Raw genomic sequence first — 17,481 nt, forward strand, 5'->3', positions numbered from 1 at the left:
ATGAAATGTTTCCGTCGCCGAGGTTAGATCAACGCAAAGGTCAGCATGTCTCACATGTTGGGGGAAAAAAAGAGACGTCTTGCCTTTTATCTGAAACGAAACTTTTATTCCACTGAATGGTCTTTGACACTTTCCTATTCTTACATTTATAGTGAAACTAGAATGATTTTAAGATACATACACAAATCTAGAATTACACCAACCATTGTTTATCTCTGTTTCATCATTGCTTTATAGAGCTATTCTAAATTTTCACAACCACGTGTGTGCACTGGGTAACAGACTGTTACAGAAGCAATTTTAGCCAAAAGACTTGTCAGTAAAAACAAAGCAAGTTGAGATAGCCGATATACAGACAGGCTTTGTTCCACATTCACTAACTGCATTTTCATCAAGCATAGAGATAAATTTACTTTTTTTTTGTTTGTTTTTTCTCAATGAAGATTATCTCAATTCACTGGAACATAGTCAGAGTAAACAAACTGTCAGCTATACGTGGAATGGTGTCTTCAACTATGTGGAATGTAGTGGTGACAAATGGTATTGTGACACTGGACTTCTTCAATGAGAAATTTCTCCCATGTTTCCATCTTCAAAATAAATCGGATTTCCGAGATCAATGTTCATACTACAGAAACACAGCCTCTACCAACCTCCACTCCCAACACACACGCATGCACACAAGAAGCTGCAATATAAATCCAGGCACCAAATTTTGGAGAAAAGGACTGTTTTAAGAGGAATATTTTGCAAGCAGGGTTGGTACAGTGTGATAAGACAATTTCAATCAACATCAATAAAGAGTACTCAAGGCTTAACATACAGATGATAGTCTATCTTGGAAAATACATGGAACCACATTTAAGCACATAGAATTCAATTGTACTGATTTCAAGCAGCACCTGAACAGTGAGTAAAACTGACAATCCACACTTTCGGGGGGGGGGGGGTTTAAAAAAAAAAATAAGCACTGCCTTTAAAGAGCCTAATAAAGTGGAATGTCTTACGTTAAGGAAATCTAACACAACGATCTAAGGGGTCCCTTAATCAAAGTTTAAAATGGTGAATTTGTGAATGTGATTAAAGAGCAAATCACCAAGACGCCAGTGTCACAATACGGCCTACCTCCTTTCTGTATGAGCTCACAGCAGAATTGCAGTTAGTATAATACAGGATTGTACAGTGTATTAATTTCAAAATCAAACAATTTAGTTTGTGAAGCAAATTGAATACCTAGCATCACAGTGTTTGGTGAAAATCAACTGCCAGTTTAGTAACCATACCAGAAAACCTGTAAATACCATAGCGAATCACAACAAAAAAAAAAAAAAAAAAAAAAAAAAAAAAAGGAAAATGCACAAACAAACTAGCTAGGACAAAAGGAGCTGAGGAAGGACGATTAAAATCCCCCTCCCATACAAACAACCATTAACACCCCCTTCCTCTCAAAACCGCATACAACCTAACAGACGCATTCACACAAAGCCCACAAAACCAGCAACACTTACTTGCTAAAGAACACATTTTTTTTTCTTTCCACAAAATGACTGAACCTGCTAACAACTGAAAATTACCCTGTCCCCTCCCAGCAAACTGAGAGGGGTAAACTAGTTGGTCAGGAGCAATTCAGGCTGTTTGTCATACAGAAGGGGAAGGATCTGATGGAGTGGAGGGGGATGTATATAAGCTGTCTGTGTTTAAGATAAGAGTGTAGGTGGATTAACAGTGCAATTTCATTAGTTTTCCCCTTCTCCAGTCTCTCCCTCATCTCCCTGGTTTTCTGATGTCCACAGCTGTAAAGAAAAAATACATTACACGTCAATACACTCTGAAAAAAAAAAGAAAAAAGATTTAAAAAAAAAATATATATATATATCTATATAGTATTCATTACTCCAGAATTAATCCAAGAGCAAAACGATGAGATCAATGTAACTTACAGTCAGGTTGTCCCTTAGTAGTTGCATGATAAGGGTACTGTCTTTGTAGGAATCTTCGTTCAAAGTGTCAAGCTCAGCAATTGCTTCATCAAATGCCTGAAAAAACACAAACAAAAGAAAACCAAAACACAAATGAACACATTCAAAGAATATTGTAGATGCAGCTTTAAGCTGGTCCACCAAAACAAGACAAAAATAACCTGAGCCTAACTTAAAGCATGGCAATGATTGTTAAAGAACATAAAAACATCTTAAAATGGGGTCATCACCCAAAGGTCAGTGTACAGTTTTAAACGGTGTTTCCAATTTGCCAAAGCTTTTAATCTGATTTGGGTGTGCCAGATTCTGGATGGCAGCCAGTTTTTTATGACCCATTATTTACATAAAATAGCCCTGGAAGCACCCGAGCCGGAGCAACATCTTGCTCGGTGAGAAAGTCAAGCCACGTGGAAAAAAACTTGGATATGTGAAACAACATACGAGAAAGTCTCTGCATACAATTTTCTGGGAAACCAGGGAGAGAAAAAAATAAAATAAATAAATAACACGTTATATGAAGAAGGATTGCATTTCAAATACCATCTTTGCCAGTGTGCAGGCTTGTTCCGGGTTGTTGAGGATTTCATAATAGAAGACTGAGAAGTTGAGGGCCAGACCAAGCCGAATGGGATGTGTTGGCTGCATCTCTTTCTTGCTGATTTCAAATGCATTTTGATACGCCTGCTGGGAGTTGTCCACGGTGGCTTTAGGGAAGAATAATTCACATTTATAACATTCATTTACACTATATTGCGTGCATATTGTATTTTTGATCACACAGACCTGATTAGCAAGACAGGTCTTAAAGATGCAGTGTGTAGAATTTACGGAACGGACTTGGCAGAAATGGGGTATAATATTTATAAGCGTGTTTTAATTAGTTTATAATCCCACGAAAGTAAGAATTGTTGTGTTGGTGTTACCTTAGAATGAGCCGTTTCCACGGAGGCAGCCATGTTGTACTACCACGTTTCTTCAGTAGCCCAGTACAGACAAACCAAACACTGGCTCGAGAGAGGGCCTTTTGTGTTTTTCGCGGCCAACGTCTCTTCCACGGAGGCCGCCATGTTGCACCGCCATGGGGTGTGTTTCAAATGGAGCCATGAGGTTCAAATGGCTAGCAGTGAGGTTGCGGATCGCAACCTCACCGCTAGATGCCACTAAATGCTACACACTGCACCTTTAACAGCACCCCGCCTGAAATCATGTTTACTTACTCTTTTTGGAGTCCCCAGATGCTACCTCAGACAGGTATCTATAATAATCGCCTTTCATCTTCAGATAGAACACCTTGCTTTCGGCTGCAGTTGCGTTGGCAATGAGATACTTGTCCAGAAGTCCCTAGATACAAAGAGATTTCAGTTATTAAAGCAATGCGATTAAAAACAAAAAACTATGAATCACTAAGGTTTTCCCAATAAATATTATAATAATAAAGAAACTGCAACATAACCGCCCTTACCAGCACATCATTACAGATGTCCTGCAACTCCGTTTCGATTTTCTCCCGGTATTCGCGTGCCATCTGCTGCTTCTTCTCGTTGCCCTCGGTTTTCTGCTCAATGCTGGAGATGACGCGCCAGGACGAGCGACGGGCCCCGACAACATTCTTGTAGGCGACTGAGAGCAGGTTGCGCTCTTCGTTGGAGAGCTCCACACCCTGCTCCGTTACACACTTCATGGCACTAGCCATGTCGTCATAGCGCTCTGCCTGCTCGGCGAGCTTGGCCTTCTGTACCAGGTCGTTCTTGTCCATTTTTCTAGGCTGGAGGGATGGAGGGAAGGAAACACGCACAGAAATTATAATATATTATAAAGAGCAATTGCTGCGCACACACCACTCATGCTATTTGCCTGTTGGCCGCAGATTACTTTGATTATATTTTTGAATAAATATGAAAACAAAAGGAATATAGGATCAACAACAAACTATCAGCTTTTGGAATGGTTGGGCCGGCCAAACGCAAATTCTATATTGAACGATAATACCTCAACTAACCTTTTGAATTATGTACCGTATATGAAGGCAAACTTGTTCAATTTCCAATTTTTTTTGACAGAATGAATTGTTCATAGCGGTTTATTGTAATTTACTTTAATGTCTATTGCACCCTGCCAATATGAATATATTTTTTCGTTATGATTTAGGTTTATTGTATGTTGCCATTTTTCTATTTTCAGTTAGATTTAAGCTTCAATGTCATTTCTTTAATACATTTTCTTGGATTGTTGCATATCGCCATTTTTCTTATTTTCTTAATAATTCCGATTGCCTATTGTTTTATACGTGGGCTGCTGTAACACGGCAACTTTCCTCCCCTTAGCTGAGCCTTGAGGCCCAACCTGCACTTTATTTGAACGGAGATCAGCTTCATGTAGCCGCAGCCCTCCGTGTCGGCTCCGAAGGCCTCTCCCATAGGGACATGCCCCGCTCGCGGATCGATCCTCACCGTTACATCATTCGCGACATTCCGATCTTTTCGGTCGGATTTAACGTGTGCGCGACGCGTTGCGCCAGATCTAACCTGTCTTATTTATGATGGAGTCGGGCGGTTTCGAGTGGTTGCATTCGGCCTAGGATCGCCGTTCAACCCGCCGCTTAGCCTCCGTTATCTCCTCCAGCTCCGCTACCTAGGCCTGAAACAGCAATGGCTGACAATAACCCGAAAGCACGGACATCGGCTCGAGTTAACGTGTCGCTGTCATTTCCCGCAATCCACGAATTAAATACGTTTCATCGCAGTGGATTAATCATTCGGCTGAATATATTCGAAGGCCGATCGCTGTAACACGGCCTCCCGGTGTCAGTGAGCCGGACGGAACAAAGTGTCACGGAATCCGATTCCGAGCCCCCGCTAGCGCGCTAGCCGCGAAGCCCTTTCACTGAGCGGCTGGCTACCGTTAGCACGCCCCCCCACCCCCCGAACGTGAAATTCAACCGAAGGCGGCGTCGCCCCGCGCGTTAAAAAAAAAAAAATACAAATAAATACATGAGCGGATACCGCGACGGAGCGTGTTTTTCTTTCGATCGACCGGGCGCCGCCGCACTCACAGTACGTGGGGGGGGCGCGCTTTTTAATCCTGCTGTTTTCTCGCTGGGGGCTCGGGCTCCGTCCTCCGTCTCGCTGCTGCGTCTCGTTCAGGGCAGCTTCCACTTCCGCTCTGTGACGCTCGAGCTTCCGCTTCTCACACATCTGCCCCGCGCGGCGCCGGCGCCGGAGACGGAGACGACGACGACGACGACGCCGCCGCCGCTGGAACCCGAAAAAAAAAAAAAAAAGGCAGAAGAAGCGCAGCCGCTCCGCCGTCTCACGTTTTTTAGTTTGTGCGGTGGGTGCAGCTCGAGAGGGGGGGGTGGATGGAAGTAAAGAGCTGGAGGTTCGACCCGGGTGTTCGTTTAAAACCGACTTCGTGTTTTTATTAACGCCCGTGTAACGGGACGCGGGGGAGCGCGTCGCACCTCGGTCCGTTCGTAGCAGATTACGCACGTTTGTGTTTTTGGGAAGCATGTTGACAACAAATAGGAACCAGGTACCAATTGGAACCAACTTTTTTTGTTTGCTTTTGTTTGTTTGTTTATACATCGCGACGCTTTTATATTTTTGTATTGGGTTAATAACGTTTGTGCTTTTACGATCGCTGTCGCGTTGAGAACTCCCGTATTTCAAGTGGTTTAATGTTGTTGTATCTCTCAGTATTCTCGTGGATTTCATTGCTGAATTTTATTTAAATACGTTTTGAAATGAGCAAATGAATCCATCCATTTCGAAGCACTTGATAAGTAGTAATTGATAACTGATATATATATATATATGTATATATATAAGCAGTGTACATCAGCATAAACATATAGTAACAGGTGGCCGTATTAAAAACATGTGTTTAAAACAAGTAAGCATGTTTCATTTTTTATACCTATCTCCATACACTACTAAAGTACTCTTTCTTTTTTTTTTTTTTTTACACAGCACGAAGCGGAATGGACGTGTTCACAAATGAAAACGTCTAAAAACTAAAACCAGAAAACAAAATGTGTTCCAAAATCGCAGTCTTTGCATATTCTATGTGACAACCGTAATGAACGTCCCTGCACGCTAAAAGGACGCCGGTTAAGTGGTGACTTATTTGGCTAGTGGTGGATGCTTTTGGAGCATTTTTTTTTTTTTCTATACAAACTATTTCATGGCGCCCTGGGCCCCAACCCATCCAAACTATTTCAGTGCCTTCGGGCTCCAACCCATGACAGTCATGTAGCCAAACAGGTAACTGTAGGGCCAAAAAAAAAGAGAAACAGAAAAAACCAAACACGATTGAATACAATGTATTTGCCCCTTGAGGGGGAAAAAACCTCTGATGATTTGGCACGGACACAAGATCTAAAGCCAAGTTTTATAATACTCCAGCCGTTCCTTAAAAAATGTTTTAAGTAAGATTGTGACAAAGCTGACCCATTATCAATTTGATCAAAGCTTGAACATATACTCAAGATTGTTGATAGTAGAAGAGAAACACTGACCAGAAGCAACCTATACAACAAAGTATTGGGGATGAGAGCGAGGCTCTTCGGCAAACGAGCAAGACAACTTGTTGAAAAAAGCAACTTCCCAATCAAAAAAGATTGTGCTGTAACTTCTGGCTAATCATCCATGGTTGTTGGAGAATGCATAAATATAAGGTTTTACAACCAGGGGGAAATTAGCTTTTGATGGACACCAGGGACGAGGAAGGATTTACACGTGCGTGTTGTAGTTAATTTTAAACAGATGCTTTATTTTCTTCCCAAAAATAACTGCAACCAAAATATTTTCCTTGACTGTAGAGGACTATTCCAGAAAATAATAACCTATTACAATAGGACAATGGCTGTTTCACTTTTATTAATAGTATTACTGGGTATTGCGTTTTGCTTTAACCATCAACTTAGCAAATGTTTTTTAAGCTAAATGAATGTATCCCACCCTTCCTCGCCTTTTGGTCCCTCTCTACTCTCCATTCATCATCCTTCCTTGATTGCTCAAACTTTTTAAAGCCAACATTTTTTCCATTCGTTCTTTTTCCATCTGTTATATGCACAAAGCAGTTCCTTCAAACAAGGAAAAAACTGGTGAACTTACAGAGCTGTCAAGTTGCCATCAACCAAACTTGTTATTAAAACACTTTGCTTGTCTCCTCTCCACCCCTTACACACGATCCTACACAGTAAAGTGTTTTAAGTACAAACACTACATTGAGAGACCTAAGAATTTGACGAGTCCAGCAAATATTGAGTTAAATTATATTTTCCTTTCCTTTCTTACTGGCAGCTTAATAAAGACGGTGTGGAAAATTCTGCTGATCACATGTACCTCAGATGCAGCCCCTGCGAGCAGCCTTCTTTGCACAATATTTCTTTCATAAGTAATTCAGGCCATATATATTTTTTAATATGAGGACTTTGATCTGCATGGTGATTGTTGTGCCATGCATCCTGTCTTCTGCAGATGGATTTATGGAAGCAAGGCAACCCAAGGTAATAAAATCCTGTTGGACTTGATTTGCAACATTGGTCTTAGGCTTTCAGATGTACCTTTGTGTTGTCAGTACCTATAAAGTATTGTTGAGACTCTTACTTTCTGCAGAAAGACATTGTGAATCTTCCGGACTATGACGTGCCTGAAGACCTGGCACCGATTCCAAAAGCTGATGGTAGCTCTGGTTTGCACGGACTGAATGATTTTATCTGTATCCACTTTCAGAATATGATCACTTGTTATTTTTTTCCACTTTTATTGTGAATGTACAGTAGTTAAAAATGTACATTAAGCACCAGTAGGCCACTCCTTCTTTTTATGTGCATAAGAAAACAACGTGTCTTAAAAAGAAATGTGTTGTTTTCAGAGCTGCCAACATGCCTACTGTGTGTTTGCCTGACTGGATCAGTTTACTGTGAAGAGGTCTCGCCCGAAATGTCTGCCGTCCCAAAACTGCCAAAGGAAACGGCGTACCTCTATGCACGCTTCAACAAGATAACAAAAATAAAAAACAATGATTTTTCAGGTATGGGTAAATGAGGGTCCAATTTGTTATAGCTTTTCTGTTCTTTGCTGAAGAGTTTTTTTTCTCTCTTTCCAGCCACATTAAAATGGATTGACCTGACAGGGAACATCATCACAGAGATAGAAGATGGGGCCTTTTCCAAACTAAATAATCTTGAGCAGCTCACTCTGGCGGACAACAGACTGACTAAATTACCGATGCTTCCCCCAAGCCTAACATTTTTCAATGCCAATTTCAACCATCTTAGTTCCACGAGTGTGAAGTCCAACACCTTCAAAGTAAGACAAGAATTCAGTCCAGTCATTTTGTCCAAAGGCTGTGAAATACAAAATATATGCAGTCTTTTGATAGCGGTCCAACTTGTCATATTAATCTAAAAGTAGTTTAACATATTATGATTTTAGTCCAACTGGAAAACTTTTCCTGAAGGACTTTATTTATTATTGTGTTACTGGTGGATACTGACAGTATTATTATCATTAATATTGCAGAAACTTACAAGTCTGGCTTTTCTATATCTTGGTAACAATCAACTTGAAGTGATACCACAACTTCCAGAGTCTCTTCAAGTTGTGCACCTAAATGTAAGTACATATTTAAATTCTTTGTAATAACGCATTTTGGTTTATCCTGATAAAACGATTGTCTAATTTTCTCTCCTGTCGCAGAACAACAATATCTCTACAGTGACCGATGAGACGTTTTGCAAAGGCAACAACACTCACTACATCAGAAGCATCATGGAAGAGGTGAGACTGGACGGGAACCCACTTGTGCTGGCTCAACACCCAAACAGTTTCATCTGTCTGCGGTCCCTCCCAATTGGACACAACTGAAGTAACCACTGTGTTATTTGTGGCGATGCAAATACAGTATCCTATCTCAAAGCTACATCTGAACTGAAAAGGTGTCACATAATCAAATAGTGATCAATGCCACAGAGTAGAAACCACAAATACCTAAATATTAACATTTTTATAGCCCTTCCTTTGCTGTATTATACAGCAACATTTATACATTAAAGTTTTTTTTGACAATTGATTTCATAACCGATTGATTTACAACATTTTATTTAGGCATGTTTATATGTTATGCATCCTCTAACAAAAATAACTCAATTTATTCATGAAAAAACCCAGCATTTTGTTCTCATGCTGGTGTTATTTTATGTAAATGATAAATAGCTCAGAAATTTTCATGACTCACAAATCCGACCAGGGATTCAATTAATAATCACATATCGGCTCGGCTAATGTTCTTCAGCTTTCTTTATGTATTACAGTGATATTACATATGCATGCTTTACATAAATCTTTACAATACACGGCTTGGGGGCTTTTCATATGTTCATTCCAATTCGGTGTGAAAACATCCCAAGTCCACAGTCCACAGATGTCCCGTCCCATCAGCATTTCCATGACTGTTGGGTCTTTAAGATCGACCATCGCTGAGCTTCTGCTGGTACTCCCGTTCTGATCGTTTTCTTCTGTAGACGTCATCTGGCAAATGAAGAAAAGCACGATGGGACTGATGATCACAGACTTGTCAAAAGAACACGGTGTGAGACAACACGTAGTCAGGGGGGTGACCAGACTTTCGATCTGCGCTTATACGTCATCACGGTGTTTCGTTTTTAGCTTTGCTTAGCTTTGTTCTTTTTGTTCCAACAGTGCACTTGTGACTTCAGCTGGATGCCGAGCGGTGCTTTACAGTTGTTGTGGCTACTAGAAGAAGGGCTTAGAGTCGCTTCTGAGATTTTGGGGATGGCGACGATTAAATTACTTCACGGGCTGCATGTTTACTTTGCAATACACCCACGTCAAAGCCGCTGGGCAAGCAAGCGCTCGCTTGTTTCTGTTTTCCAACTCCCACGTCTGGTGTCTACCTAATTTCCTAAAAAAAAAAAATTATGAAAACAAATCAGTTCGGGGCGGAGCAGTGACAAGTTTTAGAAGAGGGAGCCGTCAACAAACTCTCTGTGTGTTAATGGATGCTTAGGCTATGACGTCAACTCGCATGGAATTCTGGGAATGTTTTTAGCTTCCACGTCGGTGGTTACGTAATTTATCTTTAATTTTTGTTGTTGTTGTTGTTGTTGTTGTTGTTCACTGGTCGTTGCTTCTCTTCAAACACAACGTCAAGCTCAAAGTGAAAGGTCACAAAAATGAAAATGTTCATAACAACACTGTCCAGACACGCGGGGCAGGCGCAGCGTGGTGGAGCAGCAGGTCAGCCAATCACTCTCGTTGCCCTTTTGTGAGTCAATTCAAAATAGTTTGTAAAAAGGCAGTAATATCGAAGTTTAAAAAAAACTTTATATTTGTGTATATGGTTTTTCACAATAAGCAATATAAAACGGAACTTATTTGATAAGCTCGGCATGAAATAATGACATTTCAGAAATAAAGCAAGGTTGTTCTCAATGTGTGTTTATGAACGTGTGGTACAACGCGTGCTTGTGCGATAATACGGCGTTGGCGTGTTTACTTAACGTACAGAAAGTCTCCTTCCCTATCCTCACGTTGATCATAATCCACTCCATGACGCCGCCGATGCAGAAGAACACGGGGAGGAATCGGTACGTTCCGAGGCGACGCCTGCCCGGTACCAGGCTCAGGAGGCGCGTCAGGCTTCGGCTCTTCCGAAGCATCTCGGTCACCGAGCAGCCTCCGTCCCCGGGTGTCGCTTATTGCTAAACACGACGAGAGAACGACACCTCCGTGGGACGAACAACCCTGATATGACACGGCGTTGCTAACACCGGCAGAAGGACACCTCCGTGGGACGAACAACCCTGATATGACACGGCGTTGCCAACACCGGCAGAAGGACACCTCCGTGGGACGAACAACCCTGATAGAGCGCGGCGTTAGCCCGTGTCCTTTTGCGGTCGGCCGGGGCAGGTCGGGTTTGCACGTTTTTCTACACAGCGTAGCCGAGGCGGGCGGAGTTATACGGACGGATACACCCTCGCTGGGAGTTGACCTTGGCGAGTGCGTTAGCCATTTTGACGAACATAAATCGGACGCACCAAATAGGGTGTTACGTCATTTCCGGGCTGTAGTTCGTGCGATACCTGCTCACTGTATTGAAAATGCCTCCTTAAAACGATACAAGTTTGAGTGTATTTAAAATTGTAACATTTTCATATATATATATATATATTTTTTTTATATATATAATACATCGGGATAAATTAATTGCAACCGGTTCTAATAACGTTTAGCACCCCCACCTTGTGTATTTAACATGAGTTATTCGCAGGTTTACCACCTCAAATTACTTCCCCAAAATATTATTACTATCACTGATTCCACCAGGTAATTAGAGTACACATGAACCTATTCTCACTGGGTTTGGACTAGCACATTTGCATTTACATTTGCTTAAAAGATCATACTTCACGCTAGAGGCACATTGTCAGCTGTTCACATTAGAAAAACCAGATCATATATAACAGTGAGTTTCCATTTGCTATAAGTTTGTGACTTGAGACGAATACACGTCTCACATATTTATAAGTTAAGTCCCAGAGACTTTTAAGGGTTTGTTGTCAAGAGCTAAGTAAGTGTAAGCATTGAGGGCAACAAGCTATAGGGGAGACATTGAATTTCTTTTGTAAAATTATTATTTGAACTATAACAAAGTAATGTGGTGGTCAGAAAATGTACTTTCTTTTTGCGAGCAATAAAAATATTGAGACCATTAATGACTAACGGGCACAAGTACCCAGCAATCATAATATAGGGAAAGGAAATAGAAGGATGTACAGATGTATAAAAACAAGTTTTAAATACCTGCAGTGAAAACATAGGTAAGTAAAAAGGTACACCAAACATATAATAAATGACATACATTTATTTGGCTGTGGAGACTAACTACATTACTACTACGAGCTCTAACAAGACACAATGATAGTCTGGATACAAATATGGTAAACACATACACAACATGCAACACTGTTAGCAAATAACGAGAGATACTAGCATTATAAAATGAGAATTGTTCTTTTTGTCTTTAAATTAAGAGCTATAGATAGTAATTAGAACAAAACCTGCTATATACGGTAGCTTTGGCTGTTCTTTTAGGTGCAACTGAAATGTTAAGGGCAAAAATCGGGTGTCATGGAGACATTAGATGCAACAACGACAACATCAAACACAGAAATGGGGCATTCCATTCACAACTCATATCATAGCTTTGACCTTTGGGGTAAATAACAATAATCATGGGCTGGAGAAAATCATATTTGAAGCCATACTGTATTTTAAGATGTTTTTGTTTTGGTCATCAAAAGCAATAAGTCATGAATAACAGTCATTATATATATTATATCTATTCTTGATCAAATGAATGAAAATTGCATATTGCATCAAGAATTGACAATGATAAAAAAATTGAAATTGACTAAAGCAAACCGACAACATAAGGGTGTAGTTTGTATTTGTAAATCCCGTCAAGCACAACTTTAATATGAAATCTAAGACTATCATGAAAATCTTGGCCACATCACTCAGCCAAACAATATTCCTAAAATAACCACTGCTACGTGTAGTGCCTATTTTTTGTTGTTTTTAAAACCAGAAAAAAATACAAAATTGTATTATTAGTTTGCAATGAAGAATGGATTTTGTTTGTGATAATACAATTAATGAGTATGTCCATTACTGTATCTCAGGTTGAATCTTTAAAAGTCATGAAATTAAAACAGTATTTTGTTAAGACTTAATGCCTTGCATTCTATATGTTCCACAAAGATTAAAAAGCAATGATTTGTTATCCCATTGCATCCCCAAAATGGATAAGCGCACAATTTATTCTCCTTTCAAAAGATTTAAACATTTTCCTCACTTGGTTTTACAATAACAACAACAATATAGACTAATTAGCATTTCCTAAAAATTCCACTTGAGCTCAGTCTTCAATTTTATAGGCAGGCCGACAGAAAGTCCAATGGTGCTCCACTGTGTTTTCGTTTGCGCGTTCACTCATGTGATGCACACGCGTGTTTCGGATGGTGAAGCCCTGCTTCATGATGTAGTCCATGAGGTGGACCCTGAGGGACACCTCCTGGTGATAGTCACAAGGGCCGAAGGTGAAGGACACCTGGCAGTCTCTGGTGTCCATCATGTGCTTGTTCCACTTAGTGAAGTTGTTGGAGATGCCCTCTAGCAGAGCGTGCACCTTGGTGGTGATCGTGAGCTGCGTGATGATGACCGCCACCGGGTTGGAGTACTTGGACAGTTTCCTTGTGCTCGATAGTTCCACCACCTGCTCAAAAATGTCGGGAGGGAAGAGCGGTTTGGGGTCGCCGAGGCACTGAATCAAAGGTTCGATTTGGTAGAAGTCAGCCTCTTTTCTCAGCAGGTCTGTCTCCGTGAAGTCCATGGGGAGGGTGAGCTCGGACGTTCGGAGGAAGTTGAGGATGTAGCGAAACAGCGTCCCGTCACGATCTATGAAGTAATTCCCTTTAGAATCTCGAGTCGTGGGGAAGTCTCCTCGGAACATGGCACCCAGCATGGAGTCCGGATAGCGCTGCAAGGTCGACAAACTGGTGGTGTAAAGATGGCCGCCGATGTTCAAGGTAACAGGATTACTCATCTAAAGCGAAGAAGGATGAACAAGAAAAGCATTAAAGTGATGAAAAATAATTGTAAATTGTAAATCAATATATACAGCATCATCAAGCTAATGTATCAGCATATATGTACAATATAAATTTCTCCATCAGATTTAGCAGACAATCCATAACCCGCAAATGGTCTCTCATGTGGATACAACTAAATCAGACTGTGTATGGTGTGTAGACAGCGATTCACCAGCTTTAGTTGTCAAACATTATGTTTTTGAAACACTCTGTGATTGCTCTTCCTCCAGAGTGATTTTAAACCATCTCTTACCCTATGTCCCCAGTCTCCATTATCCATTTGTAAACCAAGAAACCCACTTGGAAGACAGACCCAGAACAAAACAATGATGGGTTTAAGAGAGTCACCTGTTAAAAAAAAAACAATCACATCAGAATCAGATGTGATAAAATAAGGTGGTAAAACTCAATACCGATTACCAATATCAGCAATGGTTCATTTTCAGCTACAATAATAGCAAGTTCAAGTAGTTCTCTCTGTTTATTATTTAAAAAAATAGGTTTGTTCAAATAAAACAGACCTATCAGATCAGTTGAGGTCCAATGATAAAACATTTAACCATGACCCGATGCAACTCAATTATGCATAAAACTAACCATACACCCATTACATGGGTATCAGGGCTTAGGTATTGCAGCAGTTTTGTAAAGTATGAGTACATAAACAGGATTTCCCAATAGATAACATCCTCAAAATGTTGACAATATATTATAAAAAAAACAAACAAACAGTCCATTATGTTTGCAGAAATCAGACTTGTATACCAAAAATGAGACACAGGACACCGCCAATAGCAGAACTAAGATGGTTGTGGTAACTGGTTGTTGTTTTTTTATTGATATCGATGACTTCAATTTAAATAGGCGTATTTGTCAATAGTAGGATCATCTAAAGTGAACCAGCTCCCCATCAAACAAAGCCGGACAGACAGCTTGGCGAGCAATATAATACATTTGAAATAAATAAAAAATACAATTAAAAACAACGGAATTAGTCGGACATGACTTTGGGTCCATTTAGTCGTCGGCTCATTATGTGAGGAAACCAAGCAACTGTTAAATATGAAGTAAAATCAGCTCCGAGGCGAATGAGAGCCCCGGTTGCAGCTAGCTAGAGGCTAACCGCTAGCTAACGCCAGATGTTCGTCGGCGTGAATGGTAATTACGCTGCTTCGCCGCTTGCTGGCAAACCGAACGTTGTCCCCGAAAATCCCATCATGAGTAGATGCGAATAAAGCGTTTACCAGCTCTTTCGTTGACTGCTTCTTCTCACAGAAAAATGCGAACGCTCGGCGGCTTCTGGACGAGCCTCACGGAGGTTCACCGATGTTCAGACTGACACCTTGGGCTGCAGTTAGGGTTGCCAGGTCTGTGGCGGAAAACCAGCGGAAAGCCAGCCGGGGCGGGGGGTGGGCGCACTCACGGAGAACGTGTCTCCATTGCGCACGGTTTGGTTCCATACCTTTCCACACATCAGCCCCAGCCCTACAGGCCTACCCAGCCCAAGGGCAACAAATTCAACCCGCGGCAACGCCTCAAAAGTAGCCCAGTTCGGCGGGAGAGCCGCGGACCTGGCAACACTGGCTGCAGCGTTGTGTCTCACAAGGAAGAGAAACCGGTGAAAAATCAAATAATTAAAATAGCATCATTATTATGTTACTGATCAAATATATGGCTTGCTTATAATCGTTTAAAAATATTTAAAAGGAAATATATGTACTGTCCATAAACATATATTTTGATTATGGGTATTTCTGATGGTATTTTTGAATATATATTGTTTCAGATTTAGATGATGAATTAGATTAAACATTTTCTTCCGACCTTTTTTTCCACGGCCTGGTGTTTATCCCATATATTACTACTTGTATGACTGCATGCGACAAATAAAGAATCAATCTTGGAATGGATGCACGTGCAGCTGAAGGACGAGGAGAAACAAGCTGGGCCGCACGCTTAAGTTTGACTTGATCTCTTTATTTCACGAGGACTTCTTGTCCTGCTGGGAGACGATGAAGTCCAGGATGAGTTTGGCGGTCCGCCGAGGCCGCTCCATCACCACGGCGTGGCCGCAGCTCTCCAGCAGCTCCACCCTGCTGCCGGGCAGGAGCTCGGAGACCACCGCCGCCCCAGACACATCCACCACCCGGGAGAAAAGGGTTTGGAGAGTAATGTCACGGCCCCGTCAAATAGTTTTTACAGCTAAACGTTCAGCAAAACAACCTCACTTCGTTTTCACCCTCATTACCTGGTCCTGTTTCCCCCAAATCACTTGCAAAGGAGCCGAGATCAGGTGTAAGTGCTCCTGTAAGGCAAATCTGGATTTCCCCCCAACAATTTCCATGAAAACTGAAAGAAAACGACAAACAGTATTGTTATTGGTGCCCGTCCGTGTTGCATTGTATCTGGAGGATGTTACCTGCTGAATCAAATCAACGGGACGGACCTTCTTGGTAAAAGTCATTGTGAGGAAGCCGGACATCCACCAGTCCTTGAAGAATCTACACAGTGAATATGAATAAGATGCACGAACAATAAGGGTGACCGTGTCCTGTGCAGCGTCATTGCATATCATTTTTAGGCTTTAACCCTCTTATGTTAGATGGCAGCATTAAATGCATGCTTCACCTGTTGAGGGATCTTGAAGCGAACGTGCGAGCACAGCCTCAGCATGTCCTCCATCTCCTCCGCCGTGGTCGGGATGAGCGGGATATTGAGCTTGTACTGGTTGTGCTCAAGGTCCCGCAGGTGATTGTCAAATTTGGTCTCGCTCGAGGGTCTGATACCTGCGGAGTTCATAGAAAAAAATGTATTTAAAAAAAAAAAGATGTTGGTGCTCAATCAGTGTCGGATTCAATAAGTAGCTGCTAATCGTAAAAATGCCTTTGGAAAGCATAGAAATATTACATAACAGGTAAGAGATGAACGCAACGCACCTCAGAGTTCATTCACCATACTCACCATCTGGACAGATGAGAGTCATGCTGCAGATTTCGGAGGGATAGCAGGCTGCGTAAACTCCAGCTACATTGCCCCCCATGGAGGTTCCCACCAAATGAAAGGGTTTTCTGTTTAAGCGAACGGATGCCACAAACTACAAGAAAAGAAGGGGGGAAAAAGCGGTATTCAGCCGGATGGTGCCACTTAAAAAATCTAAAACATATCAAACATACAGTATATTTTGAGGGCATTTCTGGCGACTGGGGAAAAAAATCGGAATTTGAATGACACAGTATGACTCATGTACACGCTGAAACATACCTGATGGATCCTTCTGACCTGACCCTCGATGGTATAATCCTCTCTGCTGGTGCGTGTTGTGCCCTCATGTCCAGGCAGGTCCACGCACAGTATATGTAGATGTTTGGGGAGATACTAAAGCACAGTGGTGGAAGTTAAAAGTCAATACGGGCTCATGAGTTCACATTAACCCACTATTGTACTCCTCACCTTGACGACAGTGAGCCACGTGTCTTTGTGAGCAGAGAAGCCGTGCAACATGAGGATGGAGGGTCTGAGCCCCGGCTTCCCTCTGTACGAGTAGCAGAAGCGGAAGCCGCCACAGTCTGCGTAACGTACCTGCATTCCCAAGGTCCTTCTCCAGTACCTGTGCAAAGGTAGGTAAAGCTTTATATTTTACATCATGGTATTCTAGAGTTTTTGCATTCTTAGTCTATTCCCATGCACCTTACCAGTAATACACTCTAATGAGCGCGGAGGGCCAGAGTATGAAGGACGCTGCGAAAGCCAGGATGGGAATAGCGAGTGTTGCACCGGCAATGACAAACAGGTTCACCACGTCCAGATCAGCAGCCATGA

The 17,481-nt window shown here is 41.7% G+C and overlaps 5 protein-coding genes across 8 annotated transcripts; 1 reads left to right on the top strand and 4 right to left on the bottom strand.

Annotated features, from left to right (window-relative positions):
• Nucleotides 1–90: 90 nt before the first annotated feature.
• Nucleotides 91–5,145, bottom strand: LOC307241540 (14-3-3 protein beta/alpha-2). Of its 2 annotated transcripts, none has more exons than XM_080015694.1 (6): nucleotides 5,032–5,145; nucleotides 3,442–3,744; nucleotides 3,197–3,320; nucleotides 2,520–2,683; nucleotides 1,941–2,036; nucleotides 91–1,793 (listed from the first exon to the last, which is right to left on the bottom strand). In XM_080015694.1, exons 2-6 carry the CDS (start codon nucleotides 3,733–3,735, stop codon nucleotides 1,737–1,739), a joined length of 735 nt encoding a protein of 244 aa, XP_079871820.1. In that variant the 5' UTR covers nucleotides 3,736–3,744; nucleotides 5,032–5,145; the 3' UTR covers nucleotides 91–1,736. The 2 variants fall into 2 exon arrangements, with proteins under 2 accessions (XP_079871820.1, XP_079871819.1); XM_080015693.1 differs by lacking the exon at nucleotides 5,032–5,145 and adding an exon at nucleotides 3,979–4,376.
• A 2,155-nt stretch (nucleotides 5,146–7,300) lies between these two features.
• On the top strand, nucleotides 7,301–9,339 carry ognb (osteoglycin, paralog b). The gene is made up of 6 exons (XM_080015695.1): nucleotides 7,301–7,488; nucleotides 7,598–7,664; nucleotides 7,857–8,015; nucleotides 8,091–8,293; nucleotides 8,507–8,599; nucleotides 8,684–9,339. Exons 1-6 carry the CDS (start codon nucleotides 7,405–7,407, stop codon nucleotides 8,849–8,851), a joined length of 774 nt encoding a protein of 257 aa, XP_079871821.1. The 5' UTR covers nucleotides 7,301–7,404; the 3' UTR covers nucleotides 8,852–9,339.
• Nucleotides 9,269–10,943, bottom strand: uqcc5 (ubiquinol-cytochrome c reductase complex assembly factor 5). Of its 2 annotated transcripts, XM_080015697.1 has the most exons (3): nucleotides 10,850–10,933; nucleotides 10,512–10,790; nucleotides 9,269–9,514 (listed from the first exon to the last, which is right to left on the bottom strand). In XM_080015697.1, exons 2-3 carry the CDS (start codon nucleotides 10,663–10,665, stop codon nucleotides 9,447–9,449), a joined length of 222 nt encoding a protein of 73 aa, XP_079871823.1. In that variant the 5' UTR covers nucleotides 10,666–10,790; nucleotides 10,850–10,933; the 3' UTR covers nucleotides 9,269–9,446. The 2 variants fall into 2 exon arrangements, with proteins under 2 accessions (XP_079871823.1, XP_079871822.1); XM_080015696.1 differs by having other exon boundaries at nucleotides 10,512–10,943.
• Nucleotides 10,944–11,359: 416 nt separating this feature from the next.
• On the bottom strand, nucleotides 11,360–14,996 carry kctd6b (potassium channel tetramerization domain containing 6b). 2 transcript variants are annotated; one of them, XM_080014835.1, is made up of 3 exons: nucleotides 14,907–14,996; nucleotides 13,916–14,010; nucleotides 11,360–13,616 (listed from the first exon to the last, which is right to left on the bottom strand). In XM_080014835.1, exons 2-3 carry the CDS (start codon nucleotides 13,940–13,942, stop codon nucleotides 12,930–12,932), a joined length of 714 nt encoding a protein of 237 aa, XP_079870961.1. In that variant the 5' UTR covers nucleotides 13,943–14,010; nucleotides 14,907–14,996; the 3' UTR covers nucleotides 11,360–12,929. The 2 variants fall into 2 exon arrangements, with proteins under 2 accessions (XP_079870961.1, XP_079870962.1); XM_080014836.1 differs by lacking the exon at nucleotides 13,916–14,010 and having other exon boundaries at nucleotides 14,907–14,990.
• Nucleotides 14,997–15,643: 647 nt separating this feature from the next.
• Nucleotides 15,644–17,479, bottom strand: abhd6b (abhydrolase domain containing 6, acylglycerol lipase b; the record flags this gene model as incomplete). The annotated part of the gene is made up of 8 exons (XM_080015309.1): nucleotides 15,644–15,808; nucleotides 15,911–16,011; nucleotides 16,109–16,163; nucleotides 16,291–16,448; nucleotides 16,624–16,756; nucleotides 16,924–17,037; nucleotides 17,113–17,269; nucleotides 17,355–17,479. The coding sequence occupies 8 exons, from the start codon at nucleotides 17,477–17,479 to the stop codon at nucleotides 15,644–15,646; spliced, it is 1,008 nt and encodes a 335-aa protein (XP_079871435.1).
• Nucleotides 17,480–17,481: the final 2 nt, after the last annotated feature.

This window comes from Zeus faber (assembly GCF_960531495.2).
Source record: "Zeus faber genome assembly, chromosome: 15".
NCBI lineage: Eukaryota > Metazoa > Chordata > Actinopteri > Zeiformes > Zeidae > Zeus > Zeus faber.

What these genes read in the sequence shown, in the direction of transcription:
- LOC307241540 (XM_080015693.1), bottom strand. Translation starts at nt 4,053, where the DNA reads ATGAACAATTCATTCTGTCAAAAAAAATTGGAAATTGAACAAGTTTGC. An exon ending in CCTGCACACTGGCAAAGATG is followed by an intron (nt 2,037 to 2,519) that starts GTATTTGAAATG and finishes GTGTTTTTTCAG; the next exon opens with GCATTTGATGAAGCAATTGC. An exon ending in TACTAAGGGACAACCTGACT is followed by an intron (nt 1,794 to 1,940) that starts GTAAGTTACATT and finishes TTTTCTTTACAG; the next exon opens with CTGTGGACATCAGAAAACCA.
- ognb (XM_080015695.1), top strand. Translation starts at nt 7,405, where the DNA reads ATGAGGACTTTGATCTGCATGGTGATTGTTGTGCCATGCATCCTGTCT. An exon ending in TGGAAGCAAGGCAACCCAAG is followed by an intron (nt 7,489 to 7,597) that starts GTAATAAAATCC and finishes TACTTTCTGCAG; the next exon opens with AAAGACATTGTGAATCTTCC. An exon ending in TTCAAGTTGTGCACCTAAAT is followed by an intron (nt 8,600 to 8,683) that starts GTAAGTACATAT and finishes CTCCTGTCGCAG; the next exon opens with AACAACAATATCTCTACAGT.
- uqcc5 (XM_080015696.1), bottom strand. Translation starts at nt 10,665, where the DNA reads ATGCTTCGGAAGAGCCGAAGCCTGACGCGCCTCCTGAGCCTGGTACCG. An exon ending in GATAGGGAAGGAGACTTTCT is followed by an intron (nt 9,515 to 10,511) that starts GTACGTTAAGTA and finishes TTCATTTGCCAG; the next exon opens with ATGACGTCTACAGAAGAAAA.
- kctd6b (XM_080014835.1), bottom strand. Translation starts at nt 13,942, where the DNA reads ATGGATAATGGAGACTGGGGACATAGG. An exon ending in ATGGAGACTGGGGACATAGG is followed by an intron (nt 13,617 to 13,915) that starts GTAAGAGATGGT and finishes TCTTCGCTTTAG; the next exon opens with ATGAGTAATCCTGTTACCTT.